At 40.2% G+C, this 20,749-nt stretch overlaps 1 protein-coding gene across 4 annotated transcripts in view; it reads left to right on the plus strand.

Moving 5' to 3' along the window:
- Positions 1-20,749, plus strand: part of AOPEP (aminopeptidase O (putative)) — a 359,188-nt gene that overhangs the window by 50,824 nt on the left and 287,615 nt on the right. For 3 of the 4 annotated variants that reach the window (XR_013994463.1, XM_081066804.1, XM_081066805.1), the window contains exon 3: positions 9,055-9,221. Coding sequence is in view for 3 of the 4 variants with exons in the window: in XM_081066804.1 (XP_080922930.1) it covers positions 9,055-9,221 (167 nt within the window). In the remaining variant the exon portion in view is untranslated. Of the gene's footprint in view, positions 1-2,518; positions 2,748-9,054; positions 9,222-20,749 lie in introns of those variants that run through there. The other variant, XM_081066806.1, reaches the window with a different exon arrangement.

Below are 20,749 nucleotides of genomic sequence, written 5' to 3' on the forward strand. Positions count from 1 at the left end.
CATAGAGTCTATCAAGCTAAATGCAAAAGGAACTGTATATAATTCCATAGTTGATAAAGTTTATTCCCCTGGGCATACAGGTTAACAGTTTTGGTACCACTTACACATGTATACTGGAATTGAACAATCAAGTAAATGGACGGCAAATGGAAGGAGCCAGCTTTCTCATTGTTGAAGTGTGAGGTTACAGATGAGCGAGGGGAAGAGGCTAGAATGATCCATGTGCAAATGGGTTAGAATTACAAACATCACTGTGAGCTAACATTAAGCTTAATATAGATAAGGATGGTTGCACATAGAAATAATTGTAGATACAGTGTTTCCAAGGGTTAGCATAAACACATATATTTCCTTGCTTGTCAGCTGAGTGGGTTTCCAAACCCATAGTGAGGACCCCCTAGAGCCCAGACCTGGGTTTCTAATGCCATTCATTCTCCAATAAAGGAACTAAGGCTTCTTGGCAAAATAGGTAGGACTGGGGCAGGAAATATACAAGATGGCCAAAGCTGAACAACGAAATAAAGAAAATAGTTTTGGATGATAACTCAAAGTATAAAATAAATATGAGTCCATACTGATATAAATGAGTGACTGGCTAAATAAGCAAATGGAGGAGAATGGACAAACCCATGGTGCAGGAGAGGCCCAGGTTATGTGGATACTCCCGACGTGAAGCATAACTCCTCACTCCGTGAGTGTGGACTACACATGGTGCCTTCGTTCCAAAGAGGACAGTATGGGGGAGGGGGAAGTACAACTTTACATTGGAGAAGGCTGACCTACAGGACCTCGGTGAGGGGATCAAGATTAATATCAACAGTGACGAGTCGTGTTGATAGCATGTTGATAACCCTGCGTCTGAGGTGATGAGAATGGCATTTTGTGATCTTTCCCCCAAGCCCATGACCCTAGTCTAACCAAGAGAAACACATCAGATAAATCCCAACTGAGGGACAGTCAACAAAATACCTTACCCAGTATTCCTCAAAACTCTCAAGGTCAACATAAAGAAAGTCTGAAGAAACTGTCACAGCCAAGAGAAGACTAAAGAGATAACGATGATGAAAAGTAATGTAGTATCCTGGAACAGAAAAAGGAGATTAGAGAACAATTAAGGAAATATGAGTAAAATTTGAATTCTAGCTAATAATAATGCATAAGTATTGGTCATCAGCTGTGACAAATGTAACATACTAATGTATGTTAGTAGGGAAAACTAGACATGGGGTATATGGGAATTCTGTGTGTTATTTTTGCCCTTTAAAAAAAAAATCTGAAATTGTTCTAAAGTAAAAAGTTTATTGGAAAAATAAACTTCAAATTTGGAAAGTAACCATGTTTCTACCCTGCAATCCCCCTTTTTGTAAGCACACTCCTCCCATTTTTACCAAATGGCAGTGTTCTCTGGAGAAGAACTTGAAAATACATTCGAAGCTATAAAAGAATGTTCTTTCCAATAATTGTCAGTAATTTCTCCTTTCCCATTATTATTCTAGTTCTAAAATAAAATATCATTTTCCTAACTTGGTTTAGCCATTGGGGGTTGTGGCAGCTCTTGAATTGAAATGCTCTTTCTTGCCTCTATCATCCAGTTACCGTATTTTAGGTGACATTGGAAAATGGCTGATGAACCAACACTTACTAATAATCTAATACGACATGGTTCTTGGAAACAATGTTTACTTTTTGTGGTGTGTGAGTATGTGTAACCCTTTAAAAATATTTTGAAGAACTGTTTGAGAATAGGGACAGGGTCAAGAATTTGTAAAAATGTTCTTCTTGCTGAGTTAGAAAGAAGGAGACTTAATATCTTTTTGATTTTAGATTCTTAATATATGTAAGAAATAACTTTGAAAAATGGAAATCTTTATTCAAAGTTTATGTACTTTCTGCATTTTCTCTCATTTTTTCTGTTCCACTAAATAAAATGTTAGTTGAAACCATTCTCTCTGATAATCCATTCCCTTTTCCCTTAGGATCATTATAATATTAATAGTTGTGGAACCAGCCAAGTGGTCTAGGGAATCTGGGCTTAAACTGACATCACTGAATGTGAGTTGAATGGAGGGGAAATTCAGTTAAATATAGCAAGTTTATTTTAAAAACTACAATTATTTGATCATTGTTAAAGATAAGGAAACTGACTAGGAAAATACGTTATAGTTAAAAGTAGTATTAAAGTTTTAAATTTCCTAAATCACCATAATGTTTCTTTGTTTTAGACAAGACCAGGATAAAGCTGGCAAAATACTAAGGAGAGCAATTTTTTTTTCTATTATATTTATTGCTCAGCTATTAGACCAAGAAAGATGTAGACTTTTGGAGTATTTTTAGTTTGACATCAAAACCAGATGTTAAAACATGTTTTTACCCCACTAAAATAGTTTCATTGTTTTATATCTCACTATAAAGGAGCACTTTAAAATTAAAAATGAGCAGAAGATCTTTCAGAAGACATTTTAGGTCTAAAAGGAACATTTCTACAATTAACACCTTTTCTTCCTCCCTTCTTTCCTTCAGGAAACCAATACAAAATTCATGAGAACTGAAGCGGAAATACACATTAATTCTCTAATATCATTGTATAACTGCAAAGGAGGAATCGATAATTCCAAACTTGAAAATGTTTGGAAGGCTTCTTCTGTGTTAGCCTCTTTCTCCCCTTGTTGCACATTCTAGATTTACCTCTGTCTCTCAGAATTCTATTCGAGTCATGGGAGAAAAGACAACGGTGGAGTCTTAAATAGGTAACCAAATGACCAACCAAACAGACAAACAAAAAGAATAACCAAACATCAATAGAAAATAACAAAACACAACAAACTATAGCCAAGAGCAGAGCATGTTGAAAAGAACCTGGAAAGTGAGAGCCAAGAGAGCGGAGTGCTGGTCAGAGCTTGCTGCCAACTAGCTGTGAGACGTCAGATAAGCCATTTTACATCTCTGGAGCTTAATTTTCTTGTGCATGAGTGAGAAGATTCCCTCTGCAGAGCTCCAGGTATTCTCCACATAGAAAATTCTACACTCACAAGGGACTTTGATGAGAAATACCATCTTTGCTTTTATAAGTAGCTTGCCTATTTTGCGCCCAAAACGCCTCTGGTGAAAAGTGGTGAATTTCTGACTTAAAGCCACTTGCATTCAGTCCAGTCCATTTTGACCATTTTGACCAGAAAGTCTGAGTCAAAGCAGCGTTCTTCTTTGACCTGCCGTGTGTTCAGTATGACTGATGATTCCTGGTTTTTGTAATTGTGCCATGTGGTAGAATGATAAGGTAGGTGTGTATGTGCGCGCGCGCACGCGTGTGTGTGTGTGTGTGTAGAGAGTGAGTCATAGTGGACACTTCCTGTCTCAGTCGTCTGGCTCTTGGTTTTTGCGGCACAAGAAAGCAAGGGGGTTTCTCATCTGCAGTGGCGGCTGTAAGTTGGGTTGAATGAGAACATGGAGTCATAAAAAAGATCAGGTGCAGGAAGGAGAACAGATGGAGAGAAATTGCTGGAGACCCGAGGACTTTGTAACCCTGGGAAACCTATAAAGGTGTGACCCACCAAACGGTCACATCTGTGGCCCCCTGGCCTCCACTGACCAGATTAGTGCCTCATTGTGGGAAAACATCCCATCAAGCCACACCGATGGCAGCTGCAGACTCATCACTTCCTGTGCGCTTCTCCTGAAGCAGGCCTCTCCCCAGTCACTGATGGTGATAGCTAAGTCTGAAAGTGGGTCATCTTGTGGAAAGTAATGGAAGTTGAAACATTTTTTTAAACTAAAAATAATCCCCTTTACACCCCACTGCAAAAAGACGAATGCATATAGTAGTCAACTGAAGAGAAAGAAAATATGTGGTTTGAATCAGTCCCCTACAAGTTTTCCTTCATAGATGGCCCCTCCTTAAGCAGACGAGCAAGCACATTAATGTTAGTTGACCTCTCAATTTGGAAGGCATAGGTCTCATTATGGCAAAATACCACAGACTGAGTAGCTTATAAACAAGTTTATTTGTCACAATTCTGGAGGCTACAAGTCTGAGATCAGGGCGACTCTGGCTGTGTCCTCACTGGTGGAAGGGGCTGGGGAACTCTGTCAGGCCTCTTTCATAAGGCACTAACCTCATTCATGAGGGCTCTGCCCTCCTTCGTGACCTAAGCACCTCCCAGAGGCCCCACCTCCTAGTTCCATCACATTGGGCATTAGGATTTCTGCCTAATAATCTGGAGGGAATACATCCAGACCATAGCAACATAGTAGGTCTTGCCCTTGTTTGACCACACTGCGAACACGCAAACATGGAACGGGAAACAGAGGTAATTATCATTCTGACTGGTTCTTCCTTTCCTCACTTTAGTTTTGGAATGGCAGCAAACCATGGGCCCACCTCTGACCCCGTCTTACCCTGTTTTCTTTCTGATTGTCAGTGTCCTCCTCCAATTCTCACAACTCCTATGCAGTTAACTGGGCTCCCGGAGGAGTCTTCGTGTAGCATGTGAAATGAGCCCTGGGGTGGGAATTTTCCTGTGCGTGCTAGAAGGAATTATTCAGTATGGAAGTAATGAAGTTATAAGCATCAGAGCGTTTCTGACCAGCACGTTTTAGCAACGTGGCCGAGGTGCAAGGCTGTGCACGTTGAATAAACACAGCTGCATTTGTTTCAGTGATTCCACATCCAGATAACTGCGGAGCGTGTTTATAAATGCACAGAGACTTTCCTCCTCTCTTGGGGCACGGAGGGCAGGAAGTCAGCTCTTAATACAGTTCTCATTTGAATGTGTGCGTGACGGGAGCCATCTTTACTCTCAGTAAAATCACCATTAGGGATATGATTTTCATGACCCCATGTTCACCCATTCTCCACTTGCTGTTAGATGCCCAGAATTCCACAGTAGAGCTTTATCCAGAGGCAAAAGCTTTCATCCGTGTTAAAATATACATAGTTACTTAACTTTAAATTGTTTTAGACATTTGCACTATGATGTACATAAAGATATCAAGTTATAAGAGCCCAAAAAGGCCATTGGTTATAAAATCACTGGCACTTGGTTTGGGCATGTTGGGAAGGGAGGAGTGAAGGTGCAACTTAGAGGAAAGGCCTTGAAAAGAGTGGGCTGGGAGCACAGAGAATCTGCATTTTCAAGAAATTTTGCCTAGGGCCTCTCCCTTCTGTGATTGTTTTCCAATTTACAAAAACATTCCAGTAAGAAAGTGATTGAGTCTTATATCAGACATGGTTACATTTATAGGTATAGCTTTTAGATAGACGACTTTATCTACACTTTCAGAGTTGTAATTCTGGAGACCAAGCCGAAAGCTAGAAAGAAAACACATGGACTTTAGCAGACAGGAGCTCCAGGCAGTAAAGAGCAGGGCAGGAAGAGAATTGTGAGAACAGGGCGGAGGTTGGAGATGAGAGCTTTCTGAGGGCCTGGCCAGGTCCCTTGTCAGGAGAGGTCAGGGGCCCAGGCACATTATAGCAGAAAGAGCCCTCAAGAGGATGACAGGAATCAGGACAAAACTCTAAAGCAAAATATCTAGAACTAGACTGTTTTAGAGGGGAAACAGGACAGAATTGGAAAAGAAAGGATGGTGATAACAGGCCTTTCAAAACTCCAGTCGATGGAAGGATTCAACCCCCCCCCACCCAACCCCCCAATTTGTGTGTGGCTCCCAGACTCAGTCTGCCTGCAGCTTCAACACTTAACTACTTCATAAAGTCATCATTCTTAAATTTTCTGATTGGTCTGATTTCAGACACTCAGTCCGGTTGTTGGACACTATACTGTTTGGGATTAGGAAACCAGTACTTCCGTGTCCATACAAATGCCCTGTGCTGTGTGGTGTGTAAAGCCTTTTATATGCGATTAAGCCCTAGGAGCTCTTCTCCCTTGTCCCTTCCCGTGACCTTGCTTGTGGCCCTGAGTTTCCTTTCTTGTTTAATAGCTTCATGATTCATCTTGAAGCCATCTTGAGCCAGAAACCTGAGAAAATCCTTGCTAGTTATCTATTTCTGGATAACAAATTAACCCAAAACTTAGCAGCTTAAGAAAATAAACATTTATTACTTCACCGTTTCTGAGGGTCAGGAATCCAGGAGCAGCTTAACTGGGTGGTTCTGGCTTGGGATCTCTTACAAGGTTGCATTCTGCCGGCATCTCAAGGCTTGACTAGAGCTGGAAGATCCTCTTCCAAACTCACTTTCATGGTTGTCAACAGGCCTCGGGTCCTCACGGACGGCCCGGAGATGTCTGCCACGGGGTTTCCCCCATAGGCTGCCAGAACGTTCTCATGACGTGGCAGCTGGATTTTCGCCAGAGAAAGTGATGAGAGAGAAACAGAGAGGGGCAAAAGAACCCCTAAAATGGAAGTCACAGATTTTTAAACAGTCTAATCTCAGAAGTGGCAACTGCCATCTCCTGTTGGTCTCACAGACCTAGCCTGGTATAGCGTGCGAGGGGACTGCACAAGGGTGTGAATGTCTTGGGGCAAGGGTTGTTGGGGGCCGACCTGGAGGCCGGCTACCTCAGAGGCCTGCCTTTCCTTTTTCCTCTCCTTCGGGAAATCACTGGGTCCTTCTCATTGTTCTGCAGTGTTTCTCAGCTGTGTCCTCATCTCAAATATGACTGTCTTCTGGGAAGAAGTGTGGAGGCTGATGGACGAAGCTTTGGGGATCGCATACCTACGGGCACAGGGAGAATGCATATCAATATGCTGGGCACGGCCTCCAACCCAACCTTACACGGAGAAGGAGAGCAGACCTCTTGGGAAGCCCGTGTTTGTGGAGGATTTGTTCCCTGTGCAGAGAAGGAACGACCTGTAACAGCTGAGTCACCCTAGGGAAGCGAGGTGCCGAGCACAGCAGCGAGAGAGTGCAGACACGTTTACAGTTGGCCTGAGTGCTGTCGGGCTCAGCTCCCCCTCTGCGTGAGGCATCGCTAGTAGGTTTAACTCCACAAGCCTACTTAAATTGGAAGTGGCTTCCTAGAGCTCTGGAACTGAGAAAAATTGTGGGGTCCGTTCTGCTTTAGTGAGAAAGAAAGTCTTGATCCTCAAAGTCTGCCATTGGCAGAGGAAGCAGGAGTTATGCCTGCCATTTGGCCACTGGGAATATACCCTGTTTCTGCTGACAATATTCACTTGTCTTTTTTGGGTCCGTTCTTTAAGACGAGCTTTTTAGAAAAAAACGAAATACTTCAAAGGTAGAATTTTCAGAACTAGTCATACTTGACCTGCCGGAGCTGTCTGAGCTGTTGCCGTATCCCTCCCTCCCATCCCCACCCCCACCAGTCCTACCGGGCAGGAGGCAAGTCTGGCAGGCTTCCTGAGGCTGGATAGTTAACTGAGGTTAAGTCAATTAACCAAGGACCCAGGGGGACCAGGGTGGGAGCTCAGACCTCAAAACTGATGGGAGATTCTGGGTCTTCCATGAAATTTTGTGTTTGTTCTTAGATCTATAAACTTGGAATACAGAATTACAGATTTATGGACCAGGTCCCCAACTTCCACACCATCCCCATTTTACATGTGACTCGGAGATGTCAAGGGATTTCCCCACAGTCGTTTAATAAGTTGGCAGCCCAGGCAGGACGAAAGTCTTCTGAGTTTCTGATCTTCTTGCCCTGCCCCATGTCGAACCTGCGAATTATCATGTACACTTCTAGGAAGGTAGACTGCACCTTCCTGTCTTCCCTGAGGTCCATTTTCTTCTCTTATTGTCACCTTCTCTGAATGACCAGGCACCTCATTACCCAGGCTCCTTTGTCTTCTGTTTCCTGCTAGATTTGACCAATGGGGGTCACTGGTAGAAACATTTGAGAGTGGGAGTCGGTGAGAACCAAGGTATTTCTTCTTTCCTCCCTGCTTCCTTTGGTGTCTCCAGCAGTGTCTGAGCCTCCTCTGATCTCAGCCCCTGCTAGACAGTCCCCACTGTGACCTGGCTTCTGCCAGATGACGCAGTAACACCCGGTAACACCTTCTCCAACCAGAGGAGTCACGGCGACTAACTGCTGTGGCTAATCTCTGGATTGCCTCACTGTCCCTTTGGCTTCTCAGCTCTTCTATCCCTTGTATAACCAATTTCCTATAGTAAATTACCTCTGTTTGTTGAGACCTAGGTTGGTTTCTCTTTTCTTTCCCGACCCTGACTGATACAGTAGGATTATCATTCTGTGTGTTCTTGCACATTGTAGGAGCACACAAATGTTCAATCACAGTGATGTTAATCAATCTGATTAAAACTACATCATATTTGTCGTAACTCTTGAAAAGCAAAAAGTGGAACCATTTTCCTAAGACCCTTTCCTGAGAGACAGTCACTCTTGGGCCTTCTACATTGTGGTGTCAAAAGAATGTATTCCTTTGATCTCAAAGTCCCTTTCCCTCCCTGTAAATCATGACTTGATTGTGGAAGAGAGTGTGCTTGGTATGAGTTGGTTTCTTGCTTTGGTAACGACTGCACTTGGCCTTTCCATCATGAGCCTGGTTGTTGTGACCTAGAGTCCTGTTTATATGCCAACCCCTGTTCTTGGCTTCCACACAAGGATTCCCACAAGGGCTCCATTTGAGGTGGTGGTTCCCAAGTTTGGGGTATCTGCCCGCAGACACTGGATTTGAGACCACCAGCTTGTTTTTCCAAGCATTAGTATCTCAGTGATCTCCAAACATATTTTCTGTTCCAGAATATTTTCCAAAAGTTTTGTAAGAATATCTCTAAAGCTTTTTCCTTTTAAAGGCATAAGGACCTAAGGGGAGGGGCAAGGGTAATATAAATTTTCACTTGGCAGACGAATATTTAACACTTTATCAAAAAAATGTTTTTCCCTTAAAAACAAAAACAAAAACAAAACACCTCCCTTTACATATTTAAGTAATTCATTTGGGAGAAATTACTCCTCAGCCAGCTCTTGGCAGTTTCAGTTCAAAATGCTTTGAAATCAGTCAACTACAAAGCCTCAAATGTGTTCTCTTTCAAAGTTTAACTTAACTTTCTCCACCATGGTGGTGAGAAAAGTGACAACTTACTTGAAAGATTCTCGCCTTTGTTTCTTTGTCTTTCTTCTGCAGGCCGTGTGTTTATACGATGGGATCTCCCATCAACAACAGGGCCCTTTTTCCATGCCAGGAGCCACCCGTTGCCATGTCAACATGGCAGGCTACAGTCCGTGCAGCTGCATCTTTTGTTGTTTTAATGAGTGGGGAACATTCTGCCAAGCCGACGCAGCTTCAAGAAGGTACTGTACATGTGTTCTGTGCGTCCTTATGTGTTGCACACGTGCTGGACCCAGGAACCCAGCACGCAGTGGTTTTTGCAACTTTAGACAGCTCCTTTGTTAGTTGGGTTGGAATAAACATAGGATAAAACATCCTGCCGGAGAAGACAGCAGGGGGACGGGGAGGGGCATGGGCATGGATGGCATGTGAGGCTCTTCATGCCAAAATTATCAACTCTTAGATTATTTCAGCAGTTGCTTTGACCTGGCGGTTTGTGGGCCATAAGTGGGTGGTCTTGGTTGAAGACTTTCTGGGCAGGCAAGTGTGTCATGGAAACACCATTACAGTTGAGCCGTCCGTGGTTGGGTCATGGAGCCTGCACAGGGTCATTCATTATGCCGAGCGGTAGTGCTCCTGTTGGCCAGCCCACTGGCGTTGTTCCGGTAAAGCATCTGTTCTACGCACTCTTTGCCATGCAGTTCTGAACCAAAGGTGTAGAAGAAAGATGGAAGGCAAGTGCTAATGTGTTCTCCAGGTTTTGTCTGCGAATTACTTGTGTAGTGCAATGATTAACTCTTGCAGTTCGGAGCCTGAGCGTGTTGATAAAATTTTTGTAATTGTAATAGTTCTTCATTTAAAATATGATGTCTCCTCCCATATGCTTATAGAAACTTGAAAATTTACAGGAAATTAAAAGTAATACAATTAAATAATATTAGAGAAAATGGCTGCTAACACTTTATTGCATTTCCTTCCAGTATTTAAAATCTATGCGTATTTTATGTATTATCATTTCAAAATTTTTCTCATAGCATGTAATAGTTTTTTCATTTAGGGTGTATCTTGAATGTTTTTCAGGTCATTAAGTACTTTTCAAAACTATGATTTTAGTGTCTGTATAATATTTTGTTGTATGAATATGTCAGATTTTATTTAACAGTTTTATATTATTAGGTATTTTTATTGTTTCTAGGTTTTTTTCCTATCATAAATAAAGTTGCATTAAATTCCTGAGGAGACATTTTATATAAAATTAGGATTCTTGAGTTAAAAGTTTTGAGCATGTGTTAGGTTATTGTTACATATCCCAAGTTGTTTTCCAGAAAGGTTGTTCCAATAATACAATTTACATACCCATCAGTAGTTACAAGGGTCCTTGTTTACCGGGAACTTCGCTGCAATAAACATAGGGGTGCATATATTTTTACAAATCAGCGTCTTGGATTTCTCTGGAAAGAATACCTAAAAGTAGAATTTCTGGGTCATAAGGTAGTTCCATTTCCAGTTTTTTGACATACCTCCATACTGATTTCCCTAATGGCTGCACCAATCTACAATCCCACCAACAGTGCACAAGGGATCCCTTTTTTCCACATCCTCTCCAACACTTGTTGTTTGTTGATTTATTGCTGATAGCCATTCTGACCGGAGTGAGGTGGTATCTCATTGTGCTTTTTATTTGTATTATTCTAATGATTAGCAAGGTTGAGCATTTTTTCATATGTCTGTTTGCCATCTGTATGTCCTTTTTAGAGAAATGTCTTTTCATGTTCTCTGCCCATTTTTTAATCGAGTTGCTTGTTTGTTGGTGTTGAGCTGAATGAGTGTTTTATAAATTTTGGATATTAACCCCTTGTCAGATGTATCATTGACAATTATCTTCTCCCATTCAGTAAGATGCCTTCTTGTTTTACTGATGGTTTCCTTTGCTGTGAAAAAAATTTTAAGTTTGATGTAATCCCGTATGTTTATTTTTTTCTTTTGCTTCCCTTGCCCGAGGGGATATATCAGTAAAAATATTAGATTAATGTCTCCCTATATTTTTTTACTCCCTATGTTTTCTTCTAGGAGTTTTATGCTTTCAGGTCTTACATTTGAATCTTTAATCCATTTTGAATTTGTTCTCATATATGGCATAAGGAGGTGGTCCAGTTTCATTTTTTTGCATGTGTCAGTCCAGTTTTCCCAGCACCATTTATTAAATAGACTGTCTTTACCCCAATATCAAATAAGGAATTTAATGGGCATTTACTTCTACGTTTCCTCACCCACATTCCTCACTTTTAATTAATACAATTTGGGGGTTAGGACTCATTATCTCTATATTTTGTTTTTGTATAATATCTTCTCTTCTAGGAATTACAATTATTGTTTTATATTTTCGTCTAGTTTTAAATCATATTTGCAATAAGTTTTTAGATTATCTTTATTCTTGAGCTTTTAAGTTTGAGTCATCTCTCAGTCAGCTGGGAAGTTGTTCAATTCTTTTTTTTCCAGAAGGGTGATTGTGTGGTGTACTTAGGTTGGCTTTTTGTTGCATTCACTTATGAATAATCCTTGGCTAGTTATAAAATTTTTGGACTTCTTTTCCCTCCTAAACAACTATGAACACTTTCATTTCCATTCATTAGTATTTCTAAGGAGAAATTGGATACCAGTTTTTTAAAAATTCTTTGAAAGTATTCTGATTTTCCTGCCTAGAGGCTCATAGAAATTTTTTTTTTTTTAATTTATGTAATCCCCAAGTTTCTAGAACAAAGCTCATTATGGATATCTTTGTTTTTAATCAACTTTATTAAGGTATAATTTACATATAATTAAATGCACACAGTTTAAGTCTTGTTCAGTGAGGTTTGACAAATACATACACCTGTGTAATTAATCCGCACCACTATGAAGATGTGGACATTTCCGTTACCCGAGCACTACCCTGTGCCTTTGCCATCCTGTTTAGAGTCCTTCCTCCCGAAGCCCTCCCCAGTCAAGCACTTACCTGATTTCCATATTAATAGACTAGTTTTACTTCTCCTAAAAGTTCATGTAAATGGAGTCATTCCACATGTACTCTTTCATGTCTGGCTTCTTTTGCTCAGCATGTTTCTGAGATTCATTCATAGTATTTTAGGTGTCAGTCGTTTATGTTTAATTGGAGAATAGTATTCCGTTATATGAATAAACCACGGTTTGTTTATCATCTCGCCTGTTTATGGACATTTGAATTGTTTTTATCCATTAGGAAAAATAATGCTGTGAACGTTCATGTATAAGTCTTCTGGTGGATATAGGTTTTCATTTCTCTTCGGTAAATACCGAAGAGTAGCTTTGCTAGATCATATGAGTCTATGTGTAACTTTGTGAATATCTGCCGACCTAGTTCCAAAGTGGTTGCATCATTCTATATCCCACCAGCAATGGAGGGGAGGCAGGTTGCTGTGCCTCCTGGCAGACACCGGTGTTATTAGTCCTTGCGTTTTACCCTTCCAGGGGGGTGTGCAACTATTTTGTTGTGGTTTTCAATTGCTTTTCTCTGATGATGAGCAACTTTTCATACTTATTGTACATTCTTATATCTTCCTTTGAAAAGCATCTCTTCAGGTCATTTGCTCATTTAGTTAATGTGGCTTTTTTGGTTGTTGTTTTATTATTAGGTTATAAGAATACTTTATAAATTCGAGACACAAGCCTTTTATCAGATAGATGTATTGCAAATACTAGGTATGATCAAACAATGTGGTGAATGCTTAAATAAAAAAGAAAATTATTGCAGTAAAAGACACATTGCCATTGATCCTCCTCAAAATAGTCCCCGTCGCTTTGAACACACGTATCCCATTGTTCTTGCCGCTTTCTGAAGCAGTTCTGGAAGTCCTCTTTCATTAATGTCTTTAGTTGCTCTGTCATGGCTGCCTCGATGTCCTGAATTATTTTGACTTTGGGGAAGAGCCAGAAGGCTCATGGTGCCAGGCCCAGTGAATAAGGTGGATGAGGACACACCATAATGTTTTTTATTTGACAGAAATTGCCATATACCAGAGGTGATGTGTGACACGGAGCATTGTCATGATAGAGGATGATTTACAGCACATTTTAAAACACACCTTCTCTCAGCCGTAGCTCACACCTAACTGACTGCACCCAACAAGTTGAAACTTGTCACACACTGTTACTGAGGTTCCACGTGTCGCTTCCTGTATTGAAGATCCCTGCTTTCCGTTGGGAGGGCACTCAGCAGCAGCATTCACCATATTTTGTGATCACAACGGAAAGGCTCCGTGTCACACATCGCTTCTGGTATACGGCAATTTCTGTCAAATAAAAACATTGTGATGTGTCCTCATCCACCTTGTTCACTGGATCTGGCACCGTGGGACTTCTGGCTCTTCCCCAAAGTCAAAATTATTCAGGACACTGAGGCAGCCACGATAGCGCAACTAGAGACACTCATGAAAGAGGACTTCCAGAACTGCTTCAGAAAGTGGCAAGAATGATGGGATAAGTGTGTTTGAAGAGAGGGGGAATATTTTGAGGAGGATTAATGGCAATGTGTCTTTTACTATAATAATTTTTTCATTTAAACACTCACGCTAGTTTTTCATCACACCTTGTATATTCTCCCATTTTTGCCCTTTCATTTTTTGTTTACACTCCATACCACTGATTTTCCATAGAGACATTTTCTTCTTTAGTAATTTTATTATACACTTAAATTGTTATTTAAGTTTCTTTGCAATCCTTCCTTATCTTTTTTATTTGTTACTTTATTGTCTTTTGAACTCACTCTGTTATACTGTTTCAGCCTGTTGTCTTCTGATGGCTTTTTACTATTTTTTCATAGAAGTCATATCCTCTTGTATCATAATGGGAATGCCAGTTTCCTAAACTGGTTTTGGTTTCTATAGTAAATTGATTTCTGAGGCTTGTTCTTTCTCTGAGTCCTTAGAATGATTTTTTTACCTTTATTGTGCTGTGGTTTTCCCCATAATGCTCATGGTTTTCCTCTCTGGTGTGTACCAACAGACAGGATACAGTCTGTGAATTTTCTCTTCATTCCATTCACTATCCACATGTATCCTGCCTGAAGCCCCCTCTCCGTTCAACAAAGGAGAGGTTACTAATGCACACAGCTCCTTTATCCAGGCTCTGGTCTTGTTGGCGATTGCCTAGTGAAGTTTCGCTGGACTCACAAAGTCTTTTCCTATCCTCCTCCCTCCTTGTTTCCTTGACATGCTGAATTGATTGCATCATGAAACACTGCAACCTCCTGCAGGCACTGATACCTGGACTCCTCCAGCCTCCACTTGTGCCTTTAGAGGTTTACTTGTGATAACCTCCTCCCGCAATGCTATGTGGCATTCCCTGCATCTCCCTAGCTCATGCCTGCATACTTTCTAGCTCATGGTTTGGCCCTGCAGTTCAGATGTAAAGGCTTGTGTTTGGCATTTTTCTCAAACTTGAGCATCATTTTTCTTTTTAGAGAAAAAAAAGAAAGTCTCATGATTTGCCAGGGTTGACTGAAGTTATTTGTATTAGAATGACATTTTTAAAACTACAGAAACAATAAATTGCGTAGAAGAAAACATAGGTACTAAACTTATGGACCTTGGGTTCAGAGAGGATTTTATGAATTGATCTCAAAGATAAGGGAAGTAAAAGCAAAAATAAATCAATGGGACTATATCAAACTAAAAAGCTTCTGCACAGCAAAAGAAACCATCGACAAAACAAAGAGGCAACCAACCGAATGGGAGAAGATATTTGCAAACAACACCTCCGATAAGGGGCTAATATCCAAAATATATAAAGAACTCATACAACTCAACAACAACAAAAAGCAATCCTATTAATATATGGGCAGAGGACCTGAACAGACACTCCTCTCAAGAAGACATACAAACGGCCAATAGATACGTGAAAAAAATGCTGAACTTCACTAGCTACCGTGTTTCCTGAAAATAAGACCTAGCCGGACAGTCAGCTCTAATGTATGTTTTAGAGCAAAAATTAATATAAGAACCAGTTTTATATTATATTATATTAGACCGGGTCTTATAGTAAAACAAGTCTGGGTCTTATATTAATTTTTGCTCCAAAACATGCATTAGAGCTGATTGTCGGCTAGGTCTTATTTTCGGGGAATATGGTATTAGAGAAATGCAAATCAAAACCACAATGAGACACCACCTAACACCTGTTAGAATGGTTATTATCGACAAGACAAGTAAATAATAAATGTTGGAGAGGTTGTGGAACCCTCATACACTGCTGGTGGGAATGTAAATTGGTACAGCCACTATGAAAAACAGTATGAAGGTTTCTCAAAAAATTAAGAACTACTTTATGACCCCACAATCCATCTTCTCGGTATCTACCCCAAAAAATCTGAAAACATTTATCCGTAAAGATATATGTACCCCTATGTTCATTGCAGCTTTATTCACAGTGGCCAAAACATGGAAACAACCAAAGTGTCCTTTGATAGATGATTGGATAAAGTAGTTGTGGTATATGTGCACAATGGAATATTACTTGGCCATAAGAAAAGATGAATTAGTGCCATTTGTGACAACATGGGTGGATCTTGAGATTATCATGCTAAGCTAAATAAGTCAGACAGAAAAAGATAAGGACTATGTGACTTCACTCATATGTGGGATATAAAACTGAAAGCAACAAAGGAACAAGGCAAACAAAAACTCACAGACATAGACAACAGTTTAGTGGTTACTAGAGGGTAAGGGGGCGGGAGGTGGTAGAAGAGGGTAAAGGGGATCAAATACATGGTGATGGAAGAACTGACTCTGGGTGGTGAACACACAATGAAATATATAGGAAATGTATTATAGAAATGTACACTTGAAACCTGTATAATTTTACTTACCAATGTCACTTCAATAAATGTAATAAATAAATAAGCAAACAAAAAATATTAAGACTAGATATAAACTCAGTACGCTTATAACTCTTAGACACATCTGTAAAGCCAAAATAAACTATTTGTATAAATTAAACACAGACCAATTATTAAATCAGTAAAATTCAAATGAACAACTTAAATTTAATGTAAAGATTAATATTTTGCTGCAGTGTAATTACCACTCACAATATGAATGTGGTACTCACAGTTCCACGCAGGTTCCTTTGAGATTGTTGTGCCTGAGCCATGCACTGATCTTGTCGTCCACCTACCACTTTTCTTCCATATGCTGGAAAGCTTTTGTTTACACAGCATGCTGTGATGTCATTTAGCCTGTACTCCTCAAAAGCATCATCCTTATGTTCTTTTCTTATTATCTCTCAATAATTAAAACAGTGCTGCACGTCTGTGTGCAATCATATACACCACTGCATACGTGAACTCTGAAATTGTTTGGCAGTACTTGGTTATATCTGGATAATCCAACCCACTGGTCAAATCCAACCCACTGCCTGTTTTTATAAATAAAGTTTTATTGGAACATAGCCCTTGTCTTTGGCTACTTTGGTGTTGTAATGGCAGAATCGAACAGTTGAAACAGACTATGACCACAAAGCCTAAAATATTTACTAACTAGCCCTTTACAGAAAAAAGACTTCTGACCCCTTCAATATCTGTCTGTTGTTGCCTGTCTGTCTATTTGAAAATGATCATCAACAATTAAAACAAGAATTGACTTTAAAATGTTCATGGAAAATTTTTATATCTCCAGGAATATATGTATGGACTTTTTTTTCTTTCAGAAATATCAATTCAGGACAGTTATAATAAAATATATGCTAATTGGGATTTACTAATGCTCATACCACTGACACCTATTTGGTATCTCGGAGTAGACTTGACCGATTCAAACTGAGGGAGGATTGACAAGCAGAAAGGACCCTATGCCTAATATTGCAGGTCCTCCTGCAGCCCACATCTGGGTTTGTCAGAGGACAAGGAAAGAGTACTCACAGAGGTCTTTGCCGGATTCAAAATGGCTGTTCTGAATGGAATAATGTCTCTGCGTGCCTTAGAAAAAGTGATATGTAGATACAAGATGGTCCTACTTCTTTTCTAAGTCATGTTTTCTAGATTGGTAGATTGGTCTCATAGGACTTCTGTACACAATGTCCTTTAAAACTATGAGCTGTCCTTGAAACTATGATAGGCAAAACCCAACCCTCAGGTCACAGTTTCCATCGCACTGCCACGTCAGCCTGATGACATGTTTGCCAGGCACCAGCTGATTTCCCGAAAGAAGCAAAGCACAAAAGCACCTGGGAGCGGCATAATGGAATAAGGCAGATAACAGCAACAGAAATGACCGCAGCCTTTGGGCAGGGGATGGAAATCGGAAGGCCGGCCTCTGAGTCTTTGCTCCTGGAGGGAAACCATTCCTCCTGCCTTTTCTTAAAAAGACGGCTAGGGTTTAAACTGTAGCCTGATGATCATCATCGTAAGAATTTTATCAACTGAGAAGTCACTATCGTTTCTTCAAGAGGGCTAAGTCAAGGCCCTAGTTTTACACTGACTGATTTGGCTTCTTTATTCTTTAACCTCCTTAGCATAAGGTCATATGGGCAGACAGAAATGTTAGCCTGTTTGTTTTTGTCAGCCTGTGTCCCTGACAAAATGTACTAAACTACTACACACGGAGACCAAGTGCCCAGTGCATTGCTTTGTATGTAATAGGTGCTTAATACTTACTTGTTGCATAAATGTGTTCTGTGTAATCAGGTTGAAGTAATATGTTCATGGAAGAGGCGTTTAAAACCACTGCTAGTGGTAACAAAAGTGATTCAGAGTCCTTCCTTTATCTATGCTTCCGAGTAGTTTAGGCCTTTTTTTCTCAGCTCCATGGATTTTAAAAGAAAGAAATTGGTGTAGTACATTCTTATTTTCCCCATTTTGGTAATTTTTCTTTTTTAGTTTTGTTTTATTTTTTCAGAGTCTAATTTAGTGTGTTCCTACATCCTAGAAAAATAAAATATTCCACTTACATTTTTCATGGGAAGCCTCAAGTAAATGAACAAGACCGACTAATTTAAGCTTTTCCAAATGTAGAAGAAAAGCATATGAACAAGTGAAAGGTGTTAAAAACTACATGTGCCCTCACATAGGATCTGATTTCATTTTTCTATGCAAAAGTAAGAGACTGCAGACATTACTTCATCCTGGGCAAAATGCTACTCTCTGGCCTGCCCAATAGACCGGCTCTCTGACAGTCTCTCCCTTGACTTTGTGTGGGAAATTCCAGGGAAAAGCCAAGATTTCGGGTCCAGACCCTCCTGTGTGCATTTGAAAGCCAACTTTTCTTCCCTCTTGATGGCTCAAAATGAGCAATACTGTTTAGACTGCTCCCACAGTATGCAACTAGGAATTACGTATAAGGAAATGGTAAATTAAAGACATTTAGGAATGGTTATGATTAAGTGTTTTCACCACAGAATGCAAAATAGAGAAAGGTCCTTGTTTCTAGAACTGTGGAAACTTTATTCTGGGTAGTACATACACATGTGTTTCAAGGGGTAGGAGAACAGAGTGAATGCATTCATCTTTTCTCTTCAGAAAGCTACTGGTGTTCTGCTCTGTTATATCTCTCATACGGGCTCACATAATGCTTTGCACTTTCTAAATCTTTGCCAGTTCATTCTTTTGTTCGTGATTTGCTTTTGACTAGTTCTTGCTTGCCTTCCTAACACTGCGCTTACCATACTTGGCTTGTGGGGAAGTCATCACGATTTCTTTTGGAAAGCGATGATTCTGGCAGGCATGTGTGTACCAATTCTTGTTACTGTGAATTTTTGTCTTAGGCTTGATGTTCATGAATTTTCTCATGTGAGTCAAGTACTAAAGTGTACCTATGACCACCTGAAGGAGTTTGATTTGGGGTCCAGTAGGTTGCTCTATGTTGTACTTAAGTTGAAGGGGAACTAGTTTGTTTGTGTCGTAGGTCAGAATGGCGGTGAGACTGGGAAGGACAAGCATGGTGTGATGTATTCCTTTAGGTATTCATTTACCTCAAGGGGCAGCCTCAAAACCTAGGGAGGCACTTGTGACCTCGGTGCAGTAGGTGGCGCTCTTTTACCTGGTTCCCAAGAATGATCTTGAAGGTCATTCTCTCATGGGCCTCCTGTGCCTTAGGCAGTGCCATGTTGCAGGGAAGGAAACCCAAAGCCCTGCTGGGTGGCATTAGTACTTGAGAAGCGGTGGCATGACCTGGCACATGGCCCTGGTTGGGCAGTGCTGGTGCATGCCAGCCCAGGGCGTTCTTAGTGCCTCCTTTGTTCTGGTGCCAGTTCCCGCCCTTGAGCAACAACGGAGAAGAACTAAGGAAAGACAGTCATGCCATGGGTATTTAGGAGGGTGGCACTAGCTCATAAAACCAGAATGCGTAGGCTTAGCGTCTAAAAAGTAGTGAAAGGAAAAGAGCTGGGGTTTGCTGAAAGACCCAAACACTGGAGAAGGAAGCCAAGAAAGGAAGAGCAACCAAAACTGAGCTCTTTCCCTCCTTTTCATGTATCTATCATATGTACTATAATAAATACACAAAATATACGTAATATATACATTATCTAGTGTACCTATATGCACTTATAAATACACACATTCCTATATACTTATGTTCCTGTAAATATTGCTAAGCATCTTTAATTTGTGATACAAAGATGTTCCAAAACAATGCAATAGCTTGATGTATGGACTATTTTGGGCAGGAAGTTCTGAAACTAAGAATAGCGGCTAGAGAGTGAAACAATCTCGAGGCAGGAAAGTACCAGGGGCTACAGAAGAATTGAGTAGAGAAATATGATATGTAAATAGAAGCATCTATCAAATTTGGTATTTCCGAATGCTTCATGCTATTTGTATAACCTATAGAGGAAACGTTTAAAAGGTAAAGTGGATGCCTTTAATAGGAAGAATTTAAGTGCCTGTTTTAATTTTTAGTGAAAATAATAACTTTAAATACAAGAAATTCAATGAGATGCTTAAATTATCTTTGCGAAGATAAATCATCTGTGTTTGGTGTAGCTGTGTCCTTGGTGTATGTTGAATGAGTTTATCCAAGACTCCCCTAAGAACAGGACAACTTTACGTACATTTTGTATGTAATTTACTATTAGTGGATATGATTGATGTGTAAAAATGACTACAGTATTTTGATGTTTTTCTCATAAAATTTTTTCTTTCATAAAAATGATTTTCCTAAATAATTAGCAAAGTTTTTCACAGGTTTTGCATAAAAATTTTTCTCTTCCTCCATGAACTGACTACTCCATCATAGTTCTTCCTTTTTTCCTCTTCACTCTTCCTCCCTTAGAAGATGGGATCTTCAAAACTACTCACAGGACAGTTTTTTTTAGAGTAGTAAATGGAGAAAATAATTATGGTAATTGTTTTAACACTCTGTAGTTATAAGTATTTTTAAATGTAAATTTTAGACTGCCTCCTATGATTTGAAAAATAGCCCACACATTTCAAATGCTTTACCTACAAAAAGCACAGTCATCTTTAAGGAAAATCTCAGCCCTGTTTGGGAGGTGAAAATGTCTGGTTGGATCTTGTAGCAGCTGGTGGTGTGATTAGAAGAACAATACCTGATATATCTGTTTTACTGGTGAGACCATTCAAGTCAAAGAATTTCGCCCCTAAATAAGTTCCTATTTGGCCTAGAGGTCATGGCCTAGAGAATGTGGCCTAGAGGTGTTCGGGAGCTTTCTGAGGGGGCGCAGAAGGGAGGAGAGCTGGTGGCGACTTCAGCCTGTACACTTAGGGAAGCCACTTCCCTTGGGCCCCTTCCTATCACCCCCC

Source organism: Rhinolophus hipposideros (assembly GCF_964194185.1).
Source record: "Rhinolophus hipposideros genome assembly, chromosome: 11".
NCBI classification, from domain to species: Eukaryota; Metazoa; Chordata; class Mammalia; order Chiroptera; family Rhinolophidae; genus Rhinolophus; species Rhinolophus hipposideros.